At 47.4% G+C, this 23,267-nt stretch overlaps 1 protein-coding gene across 2 annotated transcripts in view; it reads right to left on the bottom strand.

Annotated features, from left to right (window-relative positions):
* Positions 1–23,267, bottom strand: part of MOV10L1 (Mov10 like RNA helicase 1) — a 1,293,514-nt gene that overhangs the window by 895,711 nt on the left and 374,536 nt on the right. For both annotated transcript variants that reach the window (XM_078678939.1, XM_078678944.1), the window contains 2 exons: positions 19,936–20,113; positions 18,361–18,431 (listed from right to left, as the gene is read on the bottom strand). In XM_078678939.1, the coding sequence (XP_078535065.1) occupies positions 18,361–18,431; positions 19,936–20,113 (249 nt within the window). The remainder of the gene's footprint in view (positions 1–18,360; positions 18,432–19,935; positions 20,114–23,267) is intronic.

Here is a 23,267-nt window from a genome sequence, read left to right as displayed (position 1 = left end):
TAAAGGCAGAGGATGTGGTGCAAAAGAGGGTGGGGTTGTCCGCAGAACGTTATCCCCATTGGAGACAACCCCACCAACTGGCTACTGGACTGTACAAAATAGACCTCACCACCAGCTCCTCAGAACACTTTATGGACCTCTGGAAAAACAGAAGTAGGACTACATTTTATGTTTGATACTTGTGAGGTGATCTGAAGGAATGGACTATGGTTCCACCTGTACCCAGGACAAAGAAGTGGAGTCCAAGGGTCAGTTGGTTCACCTCCTGTGTGGCTACAGGGACACAAAAACCTACAAGAGGCATATTTTCTGGAGGACTGGACCCTGCTGGTGACTTCTGCTTGAGGAATTCTGACTCTGAAGAGCGGTCTCTGAGGTTCTGGGAGCCTTGGCTGGACTTCTCCAAAAATCTCTGAAAAGTTGGGCAAGAAAAACATGTTGGCCCAGCTTGGATATTTTTGCTGCCTGGAAATCCAGTTTGGTTGACCTTTCGTTATAAGCCTATCCAAATGTGGTGCGACCTTCCCGAATACGGCCTGCTGTTATGTTTATTTTTATGGTGTGCACATAGCCAGGTAGGGTATCGTGGTGCCAGAGGAAGAGGATGTGACCCTGCCAGGGGGCTTTTTGAAGAACAGGTTTTGAGTCTTTTACGAAATTCTAGGATTAAGCTGGCGGCTTTTATGTGCAGGTGGAGCTTGTTCCAGGCTTTGGAAGCCAGGTACAAGAAAGAGCACCCGCTCTGGCTTTATGGATGTGGGGAGCATAGGCAAGCAGGAGGCCAGTGAGCATAAGCTTCTGATTTGTGTGTAGAAGCTTATGCAGCTGTTCATATATTCAGGCCCTAGGCTGTGCAGGACTTTGTAAGTATGTATGAGGAGCTTGAAAAGTGCACATTTGCAAACTGGGAGCCAGTGGAGGCCTTTGGGCGATTGAGCATGAGCCTTCAGTGTTTTGGATGAAATTAAGGCTCTTGGTGAGCTGTGTAGTAAAGCCAATAGAGTGTGTACAGGAAGCTGGCTCTGTATATAATATACCAAAGTAAGGTATAGTGTGCACAGAGTCCACTGGGTCCACAAAGGCTTACAGAGGTAAAAGTAGATAATACCTTACTCTCCATTTGTGATAGTGTGGGGGCGAGCAGTACGGTTTTATCAGAGGGTAGTTTAAGCATCTATTGTACACACTCAGGCAAGAAATGATCTCACACACTCAAAAACCGAACTTTGACCAATTGTTTGTATCAAAAATATTTCTTTAGTTGCGTTTTATTTTTAGAACCAAGCAGGACTTGGTACAGGTAAGTAGAATTGTAATTTTCAAGATAGATTGATCAAAACAAGCAAGCTGGATAAAATAAATTGGCTTTGTTACAGGTTTATGAAATATTTCAAGACAATAGGTATTTGTAATTACTTTGTGATTACTTTTCAGATTACTCTTTAGTGTATTTTTTTTAGATTACTTTTTCTACTCGGTGTGATATCCCTAGATCGGGTAGCATGGGAAAGGAGGAAGGACCAAGAAGAGCTAACTACACTGGAGGCCCAGATTTTTACCCTAGAGAGATGGAACACCACGCAGAGAGACCCCCAGGTCCTGCGACAGCTAACTGACGTACAACATCACTATAGGGCCCTAGCCACTCAGGCAACCAAGGCACAGGCCCAGGCGACCTTGCATAGGCTGTATGATGTGGGGGACAAGTCGGGTAAGCTTCTGGCATGGCTTAGTCATAGAGAAGTGGAGGCCCGATGGGTGACAAGTATCATAGATCACCAAGGGATAACACAGACGCAAGATAAGCAGATAATAGGACACAAAAGTCTGCACTATCAAAACTTCTATGATGCCCAGACCCCGAGTACGCCTTCAGCCATTACAGAATATTAGGTGGAGATTCATACTCCACTATTAGAGGAGGCTGATAGGCAGGGGCTACACTCAGATATTACTGTTGACGAAATTAAAACGGCTATAACCCAATTATATCCCGGGAAGACCCCAGGTCCAAACGGCCTACCTGCAGAACTCTATAGGAGGTGCACAGACCTCTTTAGTACACACCTTTTGAATCTTTTTCAGGATGCGTCTCGGGAGGGAATCCTTCCCCTAGACCTACATATGGCCACGATCATCCCAATCCATAAACAGGGAAAGCCCCCAAATGAATGTGCATCATATCGCCCAATAGCCCTTCTTAATATCGAGGTGAAAATATTGGCTACTATCCTTGCCAGGACACTTCGCCAAGTAATTACTACTTTAGTACATCAGGACCAGTCAGGTTTTTTGCCCGACCGGGCGACTAGATTGAATTTACGCAGGACCCATAACTGGTTAATGGAGGTTAAAGACTGCGATGCCCCGCATCTGCTCCCGTCATTTGACGTGGAAAGAGGCGTTTGACCCAGTCCACTGGTCCTTCCTTGAGGCAACCTTGATTTAATTTGGAATAGGTCCCAATTTCCGGAACTGGGTGGGACGCCTGTATAAAGATCCCCAGGCGAGGGTTAGGGTCAATGGTCAGACCTCCGGAGACTTCCCTATCAGACGAGGCACCCGCCAAGGCTGCCCTCTATCCCGGTTGCTCTTTGTTCTCACGATCGAGACAGGCTTGTGTGATTAGACAGTGCCCTGAGATCCGGGGGCCCCGCATTGAACCTGCGGACACTTGGGAAGAAAAGTTCTCTCTATAAGCAGACAATATCCTGCTCTATATTACGCATCCGGAAACCACGATTCCCACCTTGTTTTCTACCAGGGACGCCTATGGGATTAACTCAGGGTACATCATTAACTGGCACAAGTCAGTAATATATTGCCCAGGTGCCCTGTACACATGGCCTACCCTCCCTGGGGCCCTTCAGATAGTCCATAGTGTGTTCACCTACTTGGGAATTTACCTCCCTACCGATAACAACCTTTGTTACCAGAGAAATATTAATCGTATACTGATAATTTTGCAGAAGACGAGCAGCGATAGAAATCCCTTCCTCCCACAATCCTAGGCAGGGCCGCCATGTTTAAAATGATTACCTTGCCCCTCCTTCCTGTATGCACTACAGAACACGTTTGCAACTAACCTTCCGAGTTATTGAGGCAGGATTACGCTCCCTCCTATGGCCTGGGAAACAGCAGAGGATTGCACTGAGTGCGCTGCAATGCAATCAATTTGATGGTGGGATATCGCTGCCAGACATTGAGGCCAACTACTGGGTGGAACAGCTAACCCCAGTGAATTATTGGATACATGCCCCGGGAGACCATCCCACCTACAGACTAGAGAGGGAAACCATGGCGGGGCGTAACTGCCTGCACTATCTCTTTGGGGGAAGGGGTAAGGGGAGACTGCTCCCGGCTACCAAAGCCATGATAGAGGCGTGTGGGAAAGCAACAAAGGCAATGGGGTGGGATTGTAAACTTACTAAGCATACGCCCCTTTGGCACTGTGCCTGGATAAAAGAAAAACAATTGAGGGGCTTCGAGGGCTGGGTCGCCATAGGTATCTCTCCCATGGGTGACATCATTGCCAAGGGTGGAAGAGGTGTGGCGCATCGGCCAGGGTGCCTGATTCCAGACCACTGGGTTCACTGTTCGATTCCCAGTGCTGGCGGCAGGTTAGCCAAGCACCATGTGACTATGAGCAATAGCTTGGTTAATCTTCCCGACGCCCCCTGCGCCGGGACACCTCTACGGAGGTAGCTGTGCGCTTTACAAATGCTGGTATTTCTTATTTCATTTTATGGTATTTACAAGGGTAAACTCAAAAGCTTCCACTCACTACGGATAGAATTTGTATTACATACCTCACAGTTCTTCAAGTATGCTCAACTTAGACATGCCTGGCAAGCAGAGACCTTAACCTCCTCCTCACTGCCAGACTATACACCGTTGGAGGGACGCCTGTTACAAGAGCACATGCTTACCAAGGCTTTATCGCTCACTTATAGGACCTTGAATAACAATGCACCAGACAGATTGGGCAAGTTGAGGGATATCTGTGAAGGAAATTTAGGCATACTCGGAAATATAGATTGGGAAGCAGCCCTGATGCACGATAGGGAGGTGGCAATTAAATCCCGCCTTCGCCTCATTCAATATAAAATATTTCACAGTGCCTATTATGGCAGGGCGGGGTCTTCACCAAATGGGCAGAGACAGCGACCCTAGTTGTGAGAGATGTGGCTATGAGAGGGGAGACTTTGATCACACCATCTGGGAATGCACTAAAATACAGGCCTACTGGGAGAAGGTATTGTGGGAACTGAGCAAGGTTTTAGAGACGACTATACCCTTGGACCCTAAATTTATATTGCTGGGCATACCCGGAGATGTAGATCTGGGCCGACCACAGCTCATCTTTACTATGTTAATCCTGGTGGTAGCGAAGAGAGACGTAGCGAGAACCTGGGGGCTGCAGCCGCTCCTCTGCTTCGAGAATAGAAGGCAGGGATGGATATGTACATGGCAGCAGAAAGGGTTACCTATAAGGCCAGGGGGTGCCCGAAGAAATTCTGCAAGGAATGTGGCAAATGGAGGGCCTATTATGGCCTAGATGTTGGGATGGGAAATGTCTAGATGACCCTGGAGGGATCCTTCCTTTAACCCTAAAGAGAAGTATTGGTTCCCTAGCATTCAAGAGAAGGAGAAACCTTGAGATACCACAATGGGGATGTGTTTACAGAATGAAATTGATTTCTCAAGAGGCCCAAGGTGGATGTGAGTGACATGGTATTGTAGGATGTATGGCCTACAAATGTATGTTACTGCATAACTGTAACCGATTTTATTGTGTACTTTTTTCTTTTGTTTGGCAAAATACAAATAAATAATTTTTTTTTAAAAAGAATCGACTCCGCACCCTCAGTGGCACTAGAGCAGCCAGATTCAGCGTGCCCTTGGTACCCATGGTACGTTTTACAAAGGACTTACATGTGGGCACGAGGTGCCAATTGGGGGTGCAAAGGCAGAGTTTTAGGGAAAGAAAACATCAGGCAAAAACTGGGGGGCAACCATGCAAAAAGGGGCACTTTCTTACAGTGTGTTCCATACTCCAGTTTGCTGGTGATCAGGGCTTATTTGATAGTTCTTTGGGTGATGAGCTGAAGCCATCTAAAGATTTTTCTGAGAAGTCTGAGGTTTTGGAAGCAGGAGGAAGCAATCAAGTTGATCTGGCTGCTCAGTTGGATTTGATTGCCAATAACTGTCTGTCTTTATTCGGATGTCCAGTAGGCCGCAACCCAGAGCGAGGTGGCTTTCCTTAAGGGTACCATATGCATCAGAGGTCTGCAAACGTTTTTGCTGCGAGCTCCCTGAGCAAAATGTTTGCAAGTCGGGCCCGTCTAAAACTTTATGGCAGTATTTGGGGGAGCAGAAAGATCTGGAGCTAGTGCAGGGGTTGGGATTGTCATTTCAGGAATAATGAATTTAACCAAACTAAATGTGAGACTTTTAAGAGAAAATATATCAAGCAATAACACGACACCCCGATAATTGTAGTGTTGTGACCCTTTCAAATCTTGAGATCCAACATTACTAAAAAGGTAACAACAAATGTTGCCACACAGTGGAAGGCCCATTGCAAAGTTTGAAAGCCACCTTTCTGTTTATTGCTGAATTTGGGTGTTAATCTGGCACTAATGAGGTGAGACATTAGCCCACAAAGGGTTAGCATGTGTGAAATTGATCAACAAGTATCCCTATCACAAAGTACTGCATTAAGCAGCATGTGGTGGCTTTTTTTTACCACATAATTTAGGCAACCCTGCTACAAAATGTGTCCTTCCCACCGCATAATTCGAACAGCCTTGCTTACACAGTGTGTAATACCATTTTTAAATGATTAGCAGATTTACAGTTCTTTGTGTTACAGTCTAGACTTCATAGCATTATAAATACACAAGTCAGGATCCCATACTGTGCCAAGCAGGATTCAATTGTGTGACTCTGTTTTCACAGAGAACTGCAGTGATCACATTAATGTACTGAGGTTTGATAACATAAAAGAAAGAGTTTCCAAAGATCAATTTAATTTGCATTTATTGTGGCGTGGCCAAGATGGCGGCGAGCTAGGACGTGTGTCCCTATGCCTCCGGCTCCGCCGCTGCTTAGCTTTGTAATATCCCCCATTCTGGCGCCCATACGTGCTTACCGGCGGGTGTGCTGAATCGCGGAGCTGCCCTGGAGTCGGTGGTGAGTTCAGTTCTGAGACACAGGTGTCTTTTACCGCTGTGCGGATCCTTCCCAGCCCCGGTATTGCTGCGACCTAGTGGGAGAAGAGCGGCCATGCAGGCAGCCTAGTGGACACGCAGACAGCTTTGCCACCTGGTGCGATCCACTCCGGGAGTTCATACCAGCAGACGCAAGCAGCCCCTTCGGGTGAGATCCTCGCTGGTTCTGTAGCAGAGCGTGGCCAGGGCTGGCGCAATCGCGACGGGACGCGATCTGAAGGTGGCGCCATTTTGGAGCGCCGGTGACGGCCTACACGCATCCCTCAGAAGATAGCGGCCGAGGGTGCGTGAGAGCGAGGGCCTGTATACTGGCTTACGGAGAGCTGCCGGCTGCTGTGTGGGTCCTGGAATTGTGGTGCGGCTGGGAGAGGCAGCTATTGCTGCAGCGGCGACCCCCTGAGAGGCCCGCAGGTAAGGAGTGGCGGGCTGGTGGGGTGTGAGGCGCAGCCTGCGGAGAGACCCGGTCCACTGGTCGGCGGACAGAGCGGCCGTTACCAGTGCCTGGGAGCTGGGAAAGCGGGGCTCCGCAGCATTGCCCTGCTCAAAGCGCTGGTGTAAAGGTGACGGCGGGGCCTGGCGGGTGCGGTGCAGCCTTGAGACCTGAGCCCCTTAAGGGGTGAGACTGTGCGTGAAAGCCTACATTGTGACTTCTGAAAGTGCTCCTGAATGTTTTACCTGCAATATCTTCCCCACTGGGGTCTGGCATACAGTGACCTTGAATGCCTGGAGTGCTTGTGGCTATACCTGCGATTCCCACGGATCAGAGGGGCTTTGGATGCGAGTGGGCCTTGCCCCGGGGGTCCTTAGTGAATGCTCCCTCCCTGTGCAAGTGGCCACGTGACAGACTGTAGGACAGTGTCTTGATGACTGCAGCGACCCACCCCCCTGCCGGTGCTGCATCCTGGAGTGCGCTAGTGGTGGGATGGTCACCCAAGTGGACCTGGCTCTCCCAGGATGCTGTATGCCTCTGGTGACCTCTTCGCCCGGCTTCCCCGCGGAATCATAATACTCCCCGCGCTAAGTCCAAGTTGACGGTCAGGAGAATATAATACTGAGAGGGAGTGGGGGCGGTCCAGGTCCGGCAGAGAGCACAGAGAGTGCGGAGGCGACGCAAGTCGGAGATATGAGGTAGAGTGTGTGAATCCCCAGGCACACCAGCAGTGTACTGACGCAATTCGCCAGACCTGTCAGAAAAGGCATGGTGGTAGTGTGTCCTGGCCTTCTACTCTCACTCAGTGAAAGGGACAAGGAGTGGCCAGTGGAGATCGCCCGAAGCCAATATGTAATCGACCAGGAGAAAGAGACAAAAATCCCTGAAAGAACTTCTGCAGAAAGCATCGGGACACTCCGCAACACAGCCTGCAGCTGGAACGGCGATAGTGGACGGGGAGGACGCGCCAGCGACTAAGGCCTTCTTGATCGAACTCTTCTCTGCTATCAAGGAGGACATTCAGGACCTCCGTTCACAGCCATCTGCGGATCTGCGTGAAGATACACGGGTTGTTGATGGAATTGGGGAAAGAGTGGCGATGTTGGAGGAACACGATTTGTGCAGGGAAGACGACTTACACCAGCTACAGCAGGAGATGCTACATCTACGGGAGCAGAACATATATTTGCAAGCCTACGCAGTGGACTTGGAGAACCACTCCAGGCGTAACAATATCCGGATCCGGGTGGTTCCGTGGAAAGGTGAGGGCGATGACCTCCGTGCCTATGTCAGTGCCTTTGTACTATAGATCCTTGTGGACGAGGACGTACGGGAGATACAAATGGACCGGGTTCACCAAGTGGGCCTTCCGCGTGGTGCTAAGGCTCCCCCTGACATACTCGTCTGCGTGCATGATTTTCAACTAAAGGACCGCATCCTGCGCAGAGCTAGGGACCTTAATCCAGTGCAATTCCATGGCCATCAACCTGCGCTTTACCAGGACTTAGCAGCTTCCACACTGCTTAAATGCAGAGAATTCAAGCCCATCACCAACCATCTCCGAGAGCAGAAGATCCCTTACTCCTGGGGCCATCCGTTCCACATCATCTTCAAACATCAAGGCAAATTGCTTCAGATCCGGTCTTTGAAGGAAGCGTATGACAAGCTGGGTATTGAGAGTCCCCCCAACTGGGACAGAAGATGCTCAACTACTTCCTCGCAGACGACGTCACTCCTTCGAATGGCAACGAGTTTGGAGAACGATGCCAAGCCCCGCACCGGACATGGCTGCTAGCAAGCTGGTGAGGGAGACAGCCCTCTCATCAGTTATACAGGTCACGGACAGCCCTGCGACACCTTGTAGTACTAGGCATGATGGCCACGTGGGTGTGTCATTCGGCGCCGGATGGAGGAGGCCCTTCGACTAAGCACAGTGTTTCTACACCCTAGTCATCGGTGTGATAGACACGTCAACCTTGGTGCGGACTGGGCCTCTGCCACGTTCCCCTGGACACTGACCACTGAGACAAACTTTTGTCATGTGTTCTTGTTTTTTCTCGGTCTTGTTTTCTTCAGGGGTTTCTTATGTGTTTGGCTTCGGGGATTTTTGGGGGGTTCTGTTGGGGCTCCGCATCAGTTCACGGCCACGATAGGCAGGTAGCCCGGTTTTGGGAGATGACCCTCACTGGCTTTGATCCCGGTGGCCTTAGGCCGGTGCATAGCTTTTCTCCCCCCCACTGCTACGATGGGTAGGGACCTGAAAGTTGTTAGCTTGAATGTACGGGGGTCAAAAAATCCTGTAAAGCAATCTGCAATACTCTCCCTTTTAGAAAATGCTGGTGGTGATGTTTGTTTGCTCCAAGAAACCCATCTTTTAGCTAAAGACACCAAGCGAATGAGGGATAGGCGCTTCCCACACCAGTTCTGGTCCTCGGGACTGTCCAAACAAAATGGGGTGGCGATCCTCTTTAGTGCACTATCACAATGCAAAGTAGTTTCTATGGTGACAGAAATAAAGGGAAGGTTGTTGGCAATCAGGGTACAATGGGGGGATACACATTTGACGATTGGGTCCTTATATGCCCCGAATGACCAACAAGAACACTTTTTGTGCCTAGCTCTAGCCGAGGTCCTTGCTTCTCCCGATTCAGCACTTTTGATCGGGAGGGACTTGAATATTGTGATGGATCCGGAGTTAGATAGATCACGGCAGAGGTCTAATCATGCAAGGGCGCTGTCACAGGCTGGGAAACAGTGGCCGTTTGTGCGATGTGTGGCGCGTACAACACCCTAGTGAGCGTGACTATACATACTTTTCAGCGGCACACAAAACATATGCGCGTCTTGATCACTTTTTAGCCTCATCTCTTCTCCCTCACTTGCATGCTTCGGATATTCATCCTCAGTCCCTCTCAGATCATGCCCTTATTTCAGTCCAGCTTCCAGCACGATGCGCGCGATCTACACCTTCAGGCTGGCGACTCCGTGATTCCCTCCTTCACTCTGATGAAGTCACTCAACGGATTAGGGACACTATAAAACATTATATCTTTGAGAATGACGAGGGAGACATACCGCTCGCGTCGGTATGGAAGGCTTAAAAGCTAGTAGTGAGGGGGGAATTTATTGCAGTGTCTTTCGCGCGACTCCGCAAGGAGAAACGTGCGTAACTGGAGAAGGAGGTAGGTGAACTAGAGGTAGTTCACAAGCGCACCGAGAGTTTAAATGGAGCTGGACACAACTGGGTGTTTGAGAAGAAGAGGATGAGCTGGGTATAATCAGCATACAAGACCATACTGATGCCGTGGGCATGAACAATGTTGGCAAATGGTGCAATGTAGATAATGAAGAGCATAGGGCTGAGTGAGGGTCATTAAGGGACTCCACAGATCAGGTTAGAAGCAGAAGAGGAGTATGGATCTAGGCTAATGATCTGGGCGACCCTAGTGAGGAAGAAGCTGTTCCACTGGAGAGCGGGGACCTTGAATTCCAGTTACATGGGAGCGCTGAATGTGAAGAGGATGAGATTTTGTGAACACAGCAGATAAGTCAAGGAGAGCTGGTGTCTCAGAGCAGTAAAAAAAAAAAAGGAGTCTAAGCTCGAGTGACAAATCCATGACCAGGCGAAAGAACAAAAAGTATCCGACTGGTAAGACTACTTCCATGGCGTGAAGTTTTTGCTTTTTCTACTCTGCTCCAAAACCAACAACCTCAGGTGGACCTTGTCCAATGGCTATCCAACTTAGAGAGGACTTCCTCGGATAAAGCCTGCAACCTTGCCTGCTGAAGGATTTTAATTTCCATTTCAAAGGCTATGTCAGAAGGTAAAATCTTTAACTGGGACGAACCCGCTTGGTGTATCCGACACACGCTCCATCACGGTTTGCCTGAATTTGCGCCTAGGTCCAAGTCACATGCTAGCAGTACTTCTAGTGGCACTTTAAATTTTCTTGGCATTTTTTCTCTAAAATATTTTTTAATTTGCATTGTTTTTTGTATGCTTGAGGTCAATTAATTGATTACATTTGTTTAATTTAGAGTAGGATCTTTATTGTGTTGTGTTTTTTACTTTTTAGGTACATTGGTACACACATTTTCTCCAGGTTAAGCCTGTATGTTTTGTGTCATAACTACCAGGGGTTGACCTCAAGTTGACACCTTCGCTTAGACCCAACAGGTTAGTGACTTTATTATCTGTAGTGAGCTACCATCCACCCCAATTAATAATTCATTATATTAATTTACTAGAATGCTACAGCATTGTTACTGTTAATTGATTAGAGTTAAGGAGAAAGTAGTATTGTATCCTTCTAAGATCACAGAATCGGGAATCCAGTGCAGAACCCAATAACTGTCAGCAGGATATTGTGAAGACTAAAAGTTTTTTAAAGTTAACTGCCTTAGGACTAGCTGTGCTATATCGACTTACAGTGCTTTCAGTTTGATGATGGTAACAGACATTACATTGAGGAAATCAGCAGCACAGATTAAGGTGGACCACATGTTTGTATAGACTTGAGCCCTCCATGAAAAATGAAACAATTTCACTGATATCCCTTGCTCTCTCTTAAACACACACACACATAATTGTGATTTATGAGGTGGAAGGGGACTGCTTCGTCATCTAAAGCAGTGGTTCTTAACCTTTTGACTTCCCTTGACCCCACTATATCATTACTAGAATTTGGGGACCCCCTCCATCAATAAGTCATTATTGGAAGATGGGGGTCCCCGGTCTAACCACTTTCTATAATTGCATCCTTAAAACAATACACAAAACTACAGAAACAATTATACACTGAACAAATGCTCAAATATTTAGATAGTTATTTGTACATACTCATGTAGTGTACTGATTTTATTGTTATTTAATTTAGTGAAACAGTCGTGGACCAGCAGGTGTCTTTGGACCACAGATTAAGAACCCCAAATTTAAAGGTCTGTTATCATGCGACTGTTAAGGTCTGTTTGGATCAGAGTAATTTGTATTGTTTTAATATCAATTATAGTACATGAGTAACAGCAATAAGGAAATGCAAAAAAATGGAACGCAAAACGGAAGGTTTGATTGAAAAATTCAAAAATAAATAGTAATTAGCAGTTGCTGGTACCTATATAAACCAATACAGCGATCAAAGATCATAGAAATAATTGATGGCGCATCCGGAGTCGGAAGATGAATGGAAGGCAGATGCTCCGAACTCCATCATTATGGTTCCCTTGCTCCACTTAGCTGTGGGGAACAACAGGGTTTCTGTTTAAAGAGCCTCAACAGACTCCACTAATGGAAGCTAGGGGCTATGCGGAGTATCTGCCATGGAACAGTCAGGTCAGTGTGATTGTCGCACCACTCTATTTTGGGCAGTGCAACCATCACTTGATTTCCCCACCATAACCATCAAGTGAGGCACAGTGTTGCTTTACTGAAACAAACTCCTCTAGCTTTGAGAGTTTCTCCCCCCCCCCACCCCCCCCCTGGTGACAGGTGTTAAATCATCGGGGGGAAGGATAGGTAAGTCCCTGCTTGATATGGGAAAGTGGAATTACGTGGTGTGGATCCCTTGCCCCTACCTTTGCCATTGTTCCTTCTGTATCCTCCTCTAAAGAAGCCTCTTGCGTAGGAAGATTGATCGTTGCCTTTGTACTACGTGGCAGCATTATTGTCTGAGGATGTGGTCTTGGACCCCTCATGGTAGAAGGAGCAACCAAAGAAGCCACAATTTGAAGGAGACTGTAGGGCTCCCATTGATTTAGCGATCTCAGTGTCTTTCTTCATTTTTTCCAATGCCTGATCTACTTAAGGCCCAAAGAGATGCTTTTTATCAAATGGAGTATTTAAGATGGATTGTTGGACTTCAGGTTTAAAACCGGAAATCCTTAACCAGGCGTGCCTCCTGAGTAACACACTAATGTTAGTCTCTCGAGCTGCGGTGTAAGCAGCATCTAAAGCACATCTAATAAGAGGAATTGAAGAGGAGCTTTCCTTCCTGAACTAAATCCTGAGTTCTAGCTTTGTGCTTATCTGGGAGATATTGGGGCAATTGCTCCATTTCGTCCCAATGCGCTAGATCCTACCTGGCGCACATCAGAAAAGTAAGAACCAGATTCAAGTCCCATTGCGGCATCACAAACGGAATAGGAGGGAAAAGGTGAGTAATTCCTTTGAGAAATCTATTAATAACAGGGGACTTGAAAAGAGAGGGCTGATCAGGGAGCCTGAGAAAGGCAGAGATTGCAGAAAGGTAGTCCTTAATAGTGCCCAGAGCAGAGCCCTGCCGGGCCAGAGAAAGAAGGAACAAAAGGACCTCTGAAAGAGGGACAGAAAGCAGATCCACAGCCTTTGCTGTGCACCATGCCACAAATTTGTTCCACCTACAGGCGTATACTGATTTAGTGGAGGGACACCTGGCTGCCAGAATGACATCACAGACTTCAGTAGGCAAGTCAAATGGAATCAATTGTAGTTGCTCAATCTCCACGCATGTAGGTGGATACTGGACAGGTTCGGGTGGAGGACTGTCCCCTGCTGCTGCCACAGAAGATCCTCCTGAAGAGGCAGTCGGATCAGAGGATCCATGCTCACACAGAGTAGCACGGGATACCAAACTCTTCGAGCCCAGTCCGGAGCCACAAGAATGACTTGGCCCCAGTCGCGCCTGATCTTCAGCACTCTGGATAGAAGTGATATAGGCAGAAAGGCGGACTATAGATCGTAGCTCCACTTGCGACGGAAAGCGCTGCCGAGTGAGTGCCGCTTTGGAAATTCCAACGCGTAGAACAGCTGACATTGCGCGTTCTGCTCGGTGGCGAATAGATCTAACCAAGGCTCTCCACTGTCGAAAGAGACCTTGCACCACCTCCGAGTGACGATGCCATTCGTGATCTATAAGGCACCAGCGACTGAGTTCGTTCGCCCTGGCGTTCTAAGGACCTGCCGGGTGTTGAACCGTCAACTAAATGCCTTGACGTTTCAGCCACGTCCAGAGGCACCGAGCCTCTAACATAGGGTCTACGATCCCACCCCGCCTTGTTTGTTGCAATACCACATGGTGGTGGTGCTGTCTTTGAAAACATGCACCTTCCCCTTGAAAGAGGGAAGGAATGCCTTCATTGCAAGAAGAATCGCCCGAAGCTCCAGAAGGTTGATATGGAGCCGGGACTCTGCCGGAGACCAGAGGCCTCTGATCTCCACCTCTCTCAAGGTGGCTGCCCCATCCTAGGAGAGAAGCATCCGTCACGACTGTGTGCTCCGGTTGGGGAAGGGAGAGGGATCTGCCGCTGACCCAATGCTGATTCGTGAGCCACCACGGCAATTGTAGCGCAGTGCACTCCGAGATCTGGACGTAGTCGGACAGATTCCCCTGATGCTGCGCCCACTGGAACTTCAGGCCCCACTGCAGAGCCCGTATATGCCATCTGGCATGGTTGGTGAGCAGGATGCAGGCGGCCATGAGGCCCAGCAGCCTCAAGGTCGTCCTGACCGAAGCCCAGGGCTGAAAGATCGGAATCATAGCCAAAATGTCCCGGGCTCGCTGTTCGGGAGGATAAACCCGAAACTGCACCATGTCCAGAACTGCCCGATGAAGAGGAGCTTCTGGGAAGGCATCAGGTGCAACTTTGGCACATTGACGGAGAACCCCAGCAAATGCAGGAGGTCGGCCGTAGTCTGGAGGTGGGAGACGACTGTTTGGGGCAAGCCCGCCTTCAACAACCAGTCATCGAGATGGGGAGAGACTGAAACCCCTGATCTGCGCAGATGAGCTGCGTCCACCGCCATCACTTTCGTGAACACCAGAGGGGCACTTGTAAGGCCAAAGGGGAGCACAGTGAACTGAAAATGCTCCTGCCCTACCATGAATCGCAGGTATTGCCGGTTGGCCGGCAGGATGGGGATATGAAAATAAGCGTCCTGCAGGTCCAACGCTACCATCCTGTCTTGCGGGTCGAGGGTGGGCAAGACCTGAGCAAGCATGAGCATCTTGAACTTCTCCTTCTGGAGGAAGCGATTGACGTTCCAAAGGTCTAAAATAGGACGAAGACCTTTGTCCTTCATTGGAACCAAGAAGTATTGGGAGTAGCAACACAACCCACGTCTGGCGTCGGAACACACTTGATGGCCCCCTTGGCCAAGAGGGCCGCGACCTCCTGCTGGAGAAGTGCCAAGTGATCCCCCGACATGTGGTGACATTGAGGTGGCATGGATGGGGTGTAGTATCGAAAGGGAGGGAGAAGCCCCTTCGGACAATCTGCAGAACCCACCTGTCTGTGATGGTGCACCAGTGGTGAAGGTCATGGCGAATCCTGCCACCCACTGACGTCTGGTGTGCCTGAAACCCCGGACTAGGAAGGTTTAGAGGCAGTGGCAGCAGGGGGGGTGGTAGACTAACCTGCATGCTGGCCCCGTGACCCGGCCCTGCGGGTCCCACATCCGCAACCGCACTTCGAAACAAACGTGCTTAAGCACCCCTTCATTGGCCACGAATGGAGCGAAAAGCAGCAGCGGAAGGAGTGCGTGTAGCCGAAAGGCCTAAGGACTTGGCAGTAGCCCGGGAGTGCTTAAAACGTTCCAACGCGTAATCTGCCTTATCGCCGAACAGGTGAGTTCTATCAAAGGGCATGTCAATCAATGTATACGGGACATCCCCAGAAAAGCCAGTGGTCCTCAGCCAGGCGTGGCGAGGTAACACCACTGTCGCTGAAATGGCCCTGCCCAGCGAGTCAGCAGCGGCAAGACCACAACGGATGGTGAACTTGGCTGCGTCTCTCCCCTCAGCAATAGCTTGGGAGAGAATGGTCTGAGCCCCCACCGGACACAGACGCAGCACTTGCGCAACCGTACCCCACACAGAATGGGAATAACGGCCCAAGAGACATGCAGTGTTCACAGCCCGCAGTCCTAAAGTGGGGGAAGAAAAAATCTTCTTCCCAAACTACTCCAATTTCTTTGATTCCCTGTCCAGAGGTGCGGAAGGAAATGCGCTCGGGACGCAGAGGCTTGGAAAACCAAGCTCTCAGGGGTAGGGTGCTGGGAGAGTAAAACCGGTCCTGCCCAGGGCCGGGCGATGGAGTCGGGCCACGTTCTTGTCCACAGGAGCCCCTGCGTTAGGCCTGGACCAGGTGCCAAAAGAACGTCTGAGAGTGCATCATTAAAAAGCAGCAGCGGCTCCGTAAAAGACGACGCTGGCCAAAGCATCTCGGTCACGTGGTTAGTCCTGATGGCCACAGTAGGGAGCTTGAGGTGGAGAGCCTCGTCTGCCCTATGCAACATCATAGGGTATGAACCATCTTCCTCCGTAGCCATGGTAGAAGCAGCATAATCGTGGTCACCTGCATCCCCCAGGATCCTCATCCCAGTCCGGGTCTAACTCGCTTGGTGCTGCGAGAGGGTCCTCAGACCTCTCCCAGTCCTCCCCAGCCTGCCGAACAGGTGAAACATAAGGAGGTCATTGAACAAAGGGAAAGAAATTCCCAAACGGCATCGGTCGACACCTTTCCAGCACCGGCTCCATGTTGTGAAGGAGGCCTGGGAAGGCATCGGCCGGTGTCGTGGCCGACGCCGGCGTTGGCGCCTTCGATTTCAGTGGAGGTCATACAGGGCCAACCGATATGGACTGGGATCCATGCCTGGATCCAAGGGGGTCACTCGGCGTTGAGACCGGAGTCGTCGACTATGTCGGGGCTGGAGCTGTTGACGTCGAAGAACGAGGAACCCCAACCGCAGGCGCACCGGTGGGACTGGAGGGGCCGAAGACACGTGCCATTGCTGACAGGAACTCCTGCAGCTAGGCTGGAGTTGCCGATGGACCTGAAAAGGGCGGGTAGGCCATCGGCAACTGCGGAGGCTCCGCCGGAGCCGCATGGGCGGCGCCACCTGCACCCTCAGCCTCGTCGCGTGAGGGGATGGCGAACAGTGACAGTGCTTCTTTTTACTTTTTGTGCTACGAGTGTGAAGACTTCGAATGGTGGTGATGGCTCGGCGGCTGGTTCCTTGACCTCCCACAGGACCGGGACCTGGAACAGCATGGAGCCTACTCCTGGGCTTCTAGCCACTTTCTGGACCGCTCCCGCAAAGTGTTCTGAGCCACGGCCCGGCAGTGGGAACACGACTCAGAGTCGTGGTCACGCCCCGGGTAGTAGAGACACTCACGGTGCGGGTCCGTCACCGACATCGTGCGGGGACAGGCCGCGCAAGACTTAAAACCAGGCATCCCTATGCATCAAGAGTATAAGTCCTCCCAAAAAGCTCAGTCAAAAAGTGACTGGGGGTACCGCTCTCTCCGAATCTGCGCTTGCAGGCGCGGAAAAAGAAAGAACTGACGTCAGCACGCTTGGGCGAATCGAAGTAGCTCCAGCGACATCATCTCGGCAACTAAGACGCCAACGATGTACGCGGAGCCGTAAGACAACGCCTACCAACGCGCAGGGGTACTGCTGATGAAAACTTTCCGGATCCAGTCAGACGTCTGGGGATATTCTAAGGTAAGGAATCTATCACTAATGTTTCGTTTTCAGATACTAGAAGGCAGGAGTATGCAAAGCATGTGTGCTACAGCTCACATGCCTCAAACATATAATTTATTATGTATGAGGATTCTTGGTAAAAACCCCGGCCCATGACATAAACAACAGGAATAACATACTCTGTTTTATTATTATTTACATTATTGTACTCCCAACATATTGATTGTTGTAGGAACCCTGAGGTTACCTTTGTGGTATAAAAGAACCGCATCTACACCAAGTAACTAGAGGAGAAATTCCACGTTGACAAAAGACAATGAGGTCCCTATACGCTGAAGCTTCAACACGCAGCAATCAGACATCCCTTCAGGGGTGTCCAACACGTGACCAAGATGGGGTCCTTCATTTTCTCCCATCAGGTAATGTGGTTGGGTCTTTCCTAGAGGATTCTTGGTTTACAACCACATACACGCTAGGTACATTTAGGTATACTTAGACAGGGTCCACATTGTAGGAGTACGCTTGATTACTCTTTTAGCACCATGGTAGAATTATAACTTTGGTGCACTCTACTGGTGCTCGTAAAACTTTACATTTGCTTCTGTATAATGATTGTCACAGCAAACATGTTTTAAACTAAAATGATGCTGGTTCAATAAATTCTAATTGATACGCCCCCAACGTTTGTTCTGCGTATCTCTTTGAGACTGAGTAAGAGCGATTGACTGAGTGAAAAAGTACTATACTGTTTCCACGATCCACGATCCCTGAAGGGTCAAGGATTGTCATGTTCAACGGTTGCCAGACATTATTCGCTTCTTGGTAAGGTTCGGGGGCTTATGGTGGCACTATGAGCTAGCTGGTCTATTGGCTGACAGAATCTGTGGGGGTGTCCGGAAACAGTATGGACACCAATCCCTTAGTTTATGTTGTCCAACAAAATGTGCAGATCGTATGTATTTTTGGGAACTATAAAACACCTCAGAGAGGAAGGACATGGGATGGGCAACATTTTTTATTGAATGAACAGAGGGCATAATTTGCAATTTCCAGTGCAACGAAATTAAAATAGTTTCCACATTTCTGGCACCACCTTGGATCACATAGCAGGTTGAGGAAGTTGTGGGTGGGCAAGTGGTTTTGAATGACTGTTAGGCAGCCTATCAACACTGCTTAAACACATATACCAACTTCGGTCACTGAGGAATTATTTTCTTTTCAAGAACATCTACTCACCTCACTTACAAAACACATATATTCAACTACAGTTTCAGAGAAGTCCTGATGTCTTAATATCACACGGTCACCTACAAAAGGTAAAACAAATCATTACATTGGTCTCTGCATAAAAAAGGTAAGCGACTATGCACAAAGAACAATTATATCACTTTAAAATCACAATGACGAATGTATTTAATATTTATGTGCGATTTGTTTCTCAGGCTTTCTGGCTTCATACTTCTATTTTGTGCATGGCTTATAAGAATGCTATCAATAACCATAGTTCCAGTGGAACAATGTTTCCAACATTGCAAAGTCAGCTTTAGAACCAGGATGTGACTCTCAGTTGAATTCCAGTATTGCCCCACTGAAAATTAAAGTGCACATCCCGGCAGGTGTGGAGAAGTAAGTAGTGGAAAGCAGACATCATGGAGAATATAGGAGGTGAGGAAAAGAGTTGCAGTGAGGTGGTGGGATAGGAAATCATTGAAGGAGTGAAGGGGGAAGCATACAGAACATTGGAGTAGCGGGAAAAAGGAAGAGCAGTGAGGCAGACAGAAAAGGCGAGCAGAAATTATGAGGGAGAGTGAAGAGAAGGAAACAGGAGTAGAGCAGGGTGGCAGGAAGGTGAGAAGGATTGAAAAAGAGCAGACAGAAAGAATTAAGACAGATGGCAGCAAACCTAATCATATAGACAGGGGGGGGGGGGGGGTGAGCCAAAGAAGCTGAGAGAGAGGGATGAGAACTGCTGAGGAACAAGAGGAAACCGATCTAGGATTTCCCTTGACCCAGGTACCAACTGTAGCGGGGTAGAGAGTCCCCTACTGCCATGGTCCTGAGGTTAAAACAGAGCCTTAGGCAAGTTTTAGGGCACTGGTAGAGAAAACCCACAGTATAACCCATAACTAATATTATAGCACTAACAGGTGTCCAAGTGGAGTGCTTCAAGGGCTCTTTGTACACATAATGGGGGAAAATGCACTGTCGGGAGGTCGATAAAAAAGGATAGAAGACAAATAGGAGCTTTTGATACACACAATCAGGTAGTAGTAGATGAAGGGAAAAGCGTTGAAGACTTCGTACATGACACATACCTTATTCTTCTTCTGAGGGGAAAAGAAGCAAAATCACTCCTGCTTTAAGCAGGGGAGTCTCTTTCATTTTTCTTCAAAAATGTAAAAATAAAATTACTGGATGGTTCTGTAATTTTAATACTGTAAGCAATTCAATTCCCAACATTGTTGGAAGAACTTTCCCCTTAAAACATGTTTGCCTTTCTCTATTATATACATTATTCAAACTCATTTTAAAATCCAAAAAGTGTATCACAAAGGTACAAGTAATTTCCTTCAAGAAATCTTCTAGCAATTGTTTCATATCCAGATGTGCAGTAAAAAAGAAGCATTTACAGAAGGAGTGTCTAGGATTGCACAGTATATGTATCAAAGAACGGCAAAAGTATTCAGACTATTAAAGTTAAAGTCAATGCTTTTATGGCTATTAGACATATGCCTAGGCTTTTGTTAGTACTGCTACTTATTGTTTTATTGTGTATTTCCATGAAAGGACAAAAAGAAAATGAAGAACAACCTTGATATAATGATGGCCGGCCTTCTGCCACACCAGGCACATCAAGGACCAAGAAATTTCCGTTTCTTTTCAGGGTCACACCACTCATGCTGAACTCTTTGATCTCAATTTCAGCTTGAATCTCCTCAAGCCACAGCAGGGTAGAAAAGGTCTTCTTATAATTATCAACATTCAATGTCTGAAAAATAAACCAAGAAGCTATCTTAAGAAAACAGGAACTGAACCCAGACACACACAAATAATCGTTTGGAAAAGGTCTCTTTATTTCACGGATTGTGGAAATTATTATACCATACGAAACTCTTACTCTACAGTAGGCTGCTATTCTCTGGTGTTCAAACACCTCTAAATTTCTCCCAATGATAACTCATTCATAGCAAAGTGGAGAGTACCACTACTTTTCTTACTACTATAATAAAAACGTTACTGATGAGTCACAGCAGACTTTCTGGCAAGGCCACGAGGAAAAGCTGGTTTCTGTACAACCTTTTTTTACTTTTTACAATAGGAAAAGAAAGCAAAGAGGTAACAGAAAATATAAAACAGGTGTGAAACCGAAGACAAAAACGCCTCAAAGATAGTAACCTGTCACTAACGACATTCAATTTTTCTATTTTCTTTTTTGAGTTCAAATCATTTTTATTGAAGAAAATCATACAAAAACGAAAGAATAAATACATACATTAAATGAAATACATACATTAAATGAGACCAGGAAAAGAGTAGGGGAGAAATAAAGGATAACGCAGATGGCATCTTGGTGCATGATACAAGACAATCATTGTATGCAAGCCAGTCAAAGAGAAAATGTATAAGTAACGAGAGGAATACATACTGTGCAATACAATAGTGTACTATGCAATACTATGTTATCGTGCTTAAGTGCTCAAGTGCCTATCAATTCAGCCATAGGGAAGTGGAGTAGCCTCGGGCATAATAGAATATCAAGTGTACCATTTGATAAACATCAAGTAGCATATAAGGAGTGAGACAAGATTACAGCATAACTCTACATACAATGGTGGTACATTACAGAACTATATAATCACAATAGACTAGATTCATTGAGGTTCAAATGATAATGTTGAGACATCTAGGGATTTCCACAGTGACCGATGGGATTTACGCCATGGGGAGGAGTGGAGAGCCGGGTTGCCCGCACCTCTTAGAAAGGTCAGCCACTCTTGCCAGACTTTAAAAGACACGTTGCTAGCATATTTCCAATTGCACAATATAACCTTACACGCTAGGGTGAGCAAGAGGTCCATCAAGTGTTGGTCGTTGTCATTGACCAGTGCTGGATCCAAGACTCCCAATACAATATATGAGAATTCCCTGGGGGCTTGAGTGTTAAAAATAGGACCTATGCATTTGAAAATGTTATCCGAGTATGACTGTAGAGTGGGGCAGGTGAAGAGCATGTGTGTGATATCGCCAACAGCAGAATTGCAGTTCCAGCAACTCGAACTGTCACGTAAATGAAGTTTGAAAAGTTTTTCTGGAGTCCAGTATGACCTATTGAGCAACATGAATTTAGACTGTGATAAAATTGGGGATATCTTATTCGAGAAGGCGGTGTTGTAAATTTTTCCCCAGTCAAACGAGATGTTAGTGGTATTAGGTTCGGATTCCCATTTAGCTTCATTTCGTTTGTGTGCTTTCCTTGGGTTAGGTGACAGGAGATTGTATATCCTGGATACAGTATGGCCAGAATTTAATAACCGTGGTAATTGGGTAACTAGCGATGGGACGTAGGGTTCAATTGAGCGCGAGGAGATGAGGGATTTCAATCTTAGAAACTCATAAAAATCCATGGGGATTAAGTTGTACTGGTTTTGAAGAGTTGAGAAAGGTAGCGGTTGTGTATCAGAAAAGAGGTCTTTAACTAGGTTAATACCTTTATGGGACCATGATTTCCAGTACAACATACTACCTTCGATTCGAAGCAGAGGGTTTTTCCACAGGGAGGTCATGCAGGACTTGTTTATTTTGATCTTATAAAGGTGGTCTAATCGTAGAAGCGCGCTTTTGGTGTTAAGGAGCACATATTTTGAGTGACGAAGGTGGGATACGTCCATGGTGAGGAGAGCAGATAGAGGTATTCTGTTGATGAGTGACCTTTCTATTTCCAGCCATATTGGCGTATAATCTAAATGCCCTGTAAGCCAATTCACTCCTTGTTTACAGAGAAATGACATTTGATAGTTCCCAAAGTTGGGCAGACCCAGATCGCCTTTGTCTTTAGAAATTCTAGCTTACTCATTGATACTCTGGGCTTCTTACCCTGCCAAAGGAACAAGTTAAAAAGTTTATATATCTTGTTAAAAAAATCAGAAGAGAAAGTCATTGGGCGCATGCTAGCAAGGTAATTGACCAGGGGGTCACCATCATTTTTAGGGTTTCGGCCCTACCCCACAATGAGAGGTATTTGGGTGACCATCCTTCCAATAGCGCGGATATCTTTTTATAGAGCGAAGCTTCAATGACATGGAGAGTGGATATTAAGTCTGTCTCGAAGTCGAGGCCTAAATATTTACAACTTTTAGGTTGCCATGACAAGCCGGAGTTGCCCATAATGTCTTTACTGCCGATATTGTTTAGGAGTTTAACTTCAGTTTTATCCTTGTTTAATTTATATCCCGACACCCGTGAGAAATTGTCTTTTGTGGACATCAGAGCAGGGATGGCCTTATCAGCCTCCTCAGAGACAACTAGGACATCATCGGCGTGAGATATGTTTATTATCCCTGATGTGACACAGGAACAGTTCAATGGCAAGTAGGAAAAGTGAGGGGGAGAGGGGGCATCCCTGTCTGGTTCCCTGTTTGAGTTGGAAGGCGGTCGAAATCGTGCCGACGGCCAGGACTCTGGCCGACGGACCGAAGTATAGTGACATGACCATGCGAGTGAAATTTTCACCTAATCCAAAATTATTTAGCGTTGCTTCTAGATACGTCCAGTCTACTTTATCGAATTCTTTTTCAGCATCGAGTGTGATGGCTACTGTGGGCGACGTGGTTAATTTAGCCTTTTCCAAAACATGTGCCAGGTCTCTAGTGTTGTCGCTAGACAGTTTTTAAAAACTCCACCTGAGATGGATGGATCAGTTTAGGTAAAAAATGTTGTAGGCGATCGGTTACAATCATAGCGTAGATCTTACAGTCTGAGTTAATGAGGGAAATAGGCCCATAATTTTTGGGGAGTGTCGTGTCTTTCTCTCACTTTGGAAGCACTGCGATAACTGCGGCCAGGGTACCCGCGACTTTGCCTGTTTCACTGAATCAGTGGAATAGGTTTAGGAGGGGAGGAATCAGTAAGGAGGGGAAGCATTT

Source organism: Lissotriton helveticus, chromosome 1_1 (assembly GCF_964261635.1).
Source record: "Lissotriton helveticus chromosome 1_1, aLisHel1.1, whole genome shotgun sequence".
Lineage (NCBI taxonomy): Eukaryota > Metazoa > Chordata > Amphibia > Caudata > Salamandridae > Lissotriton > Lissotriton helveticus.
Note: the sequence above shows the minus strand (reverse complement) of the source record. Positions and strands in the feature narration are given on the sequence as shown.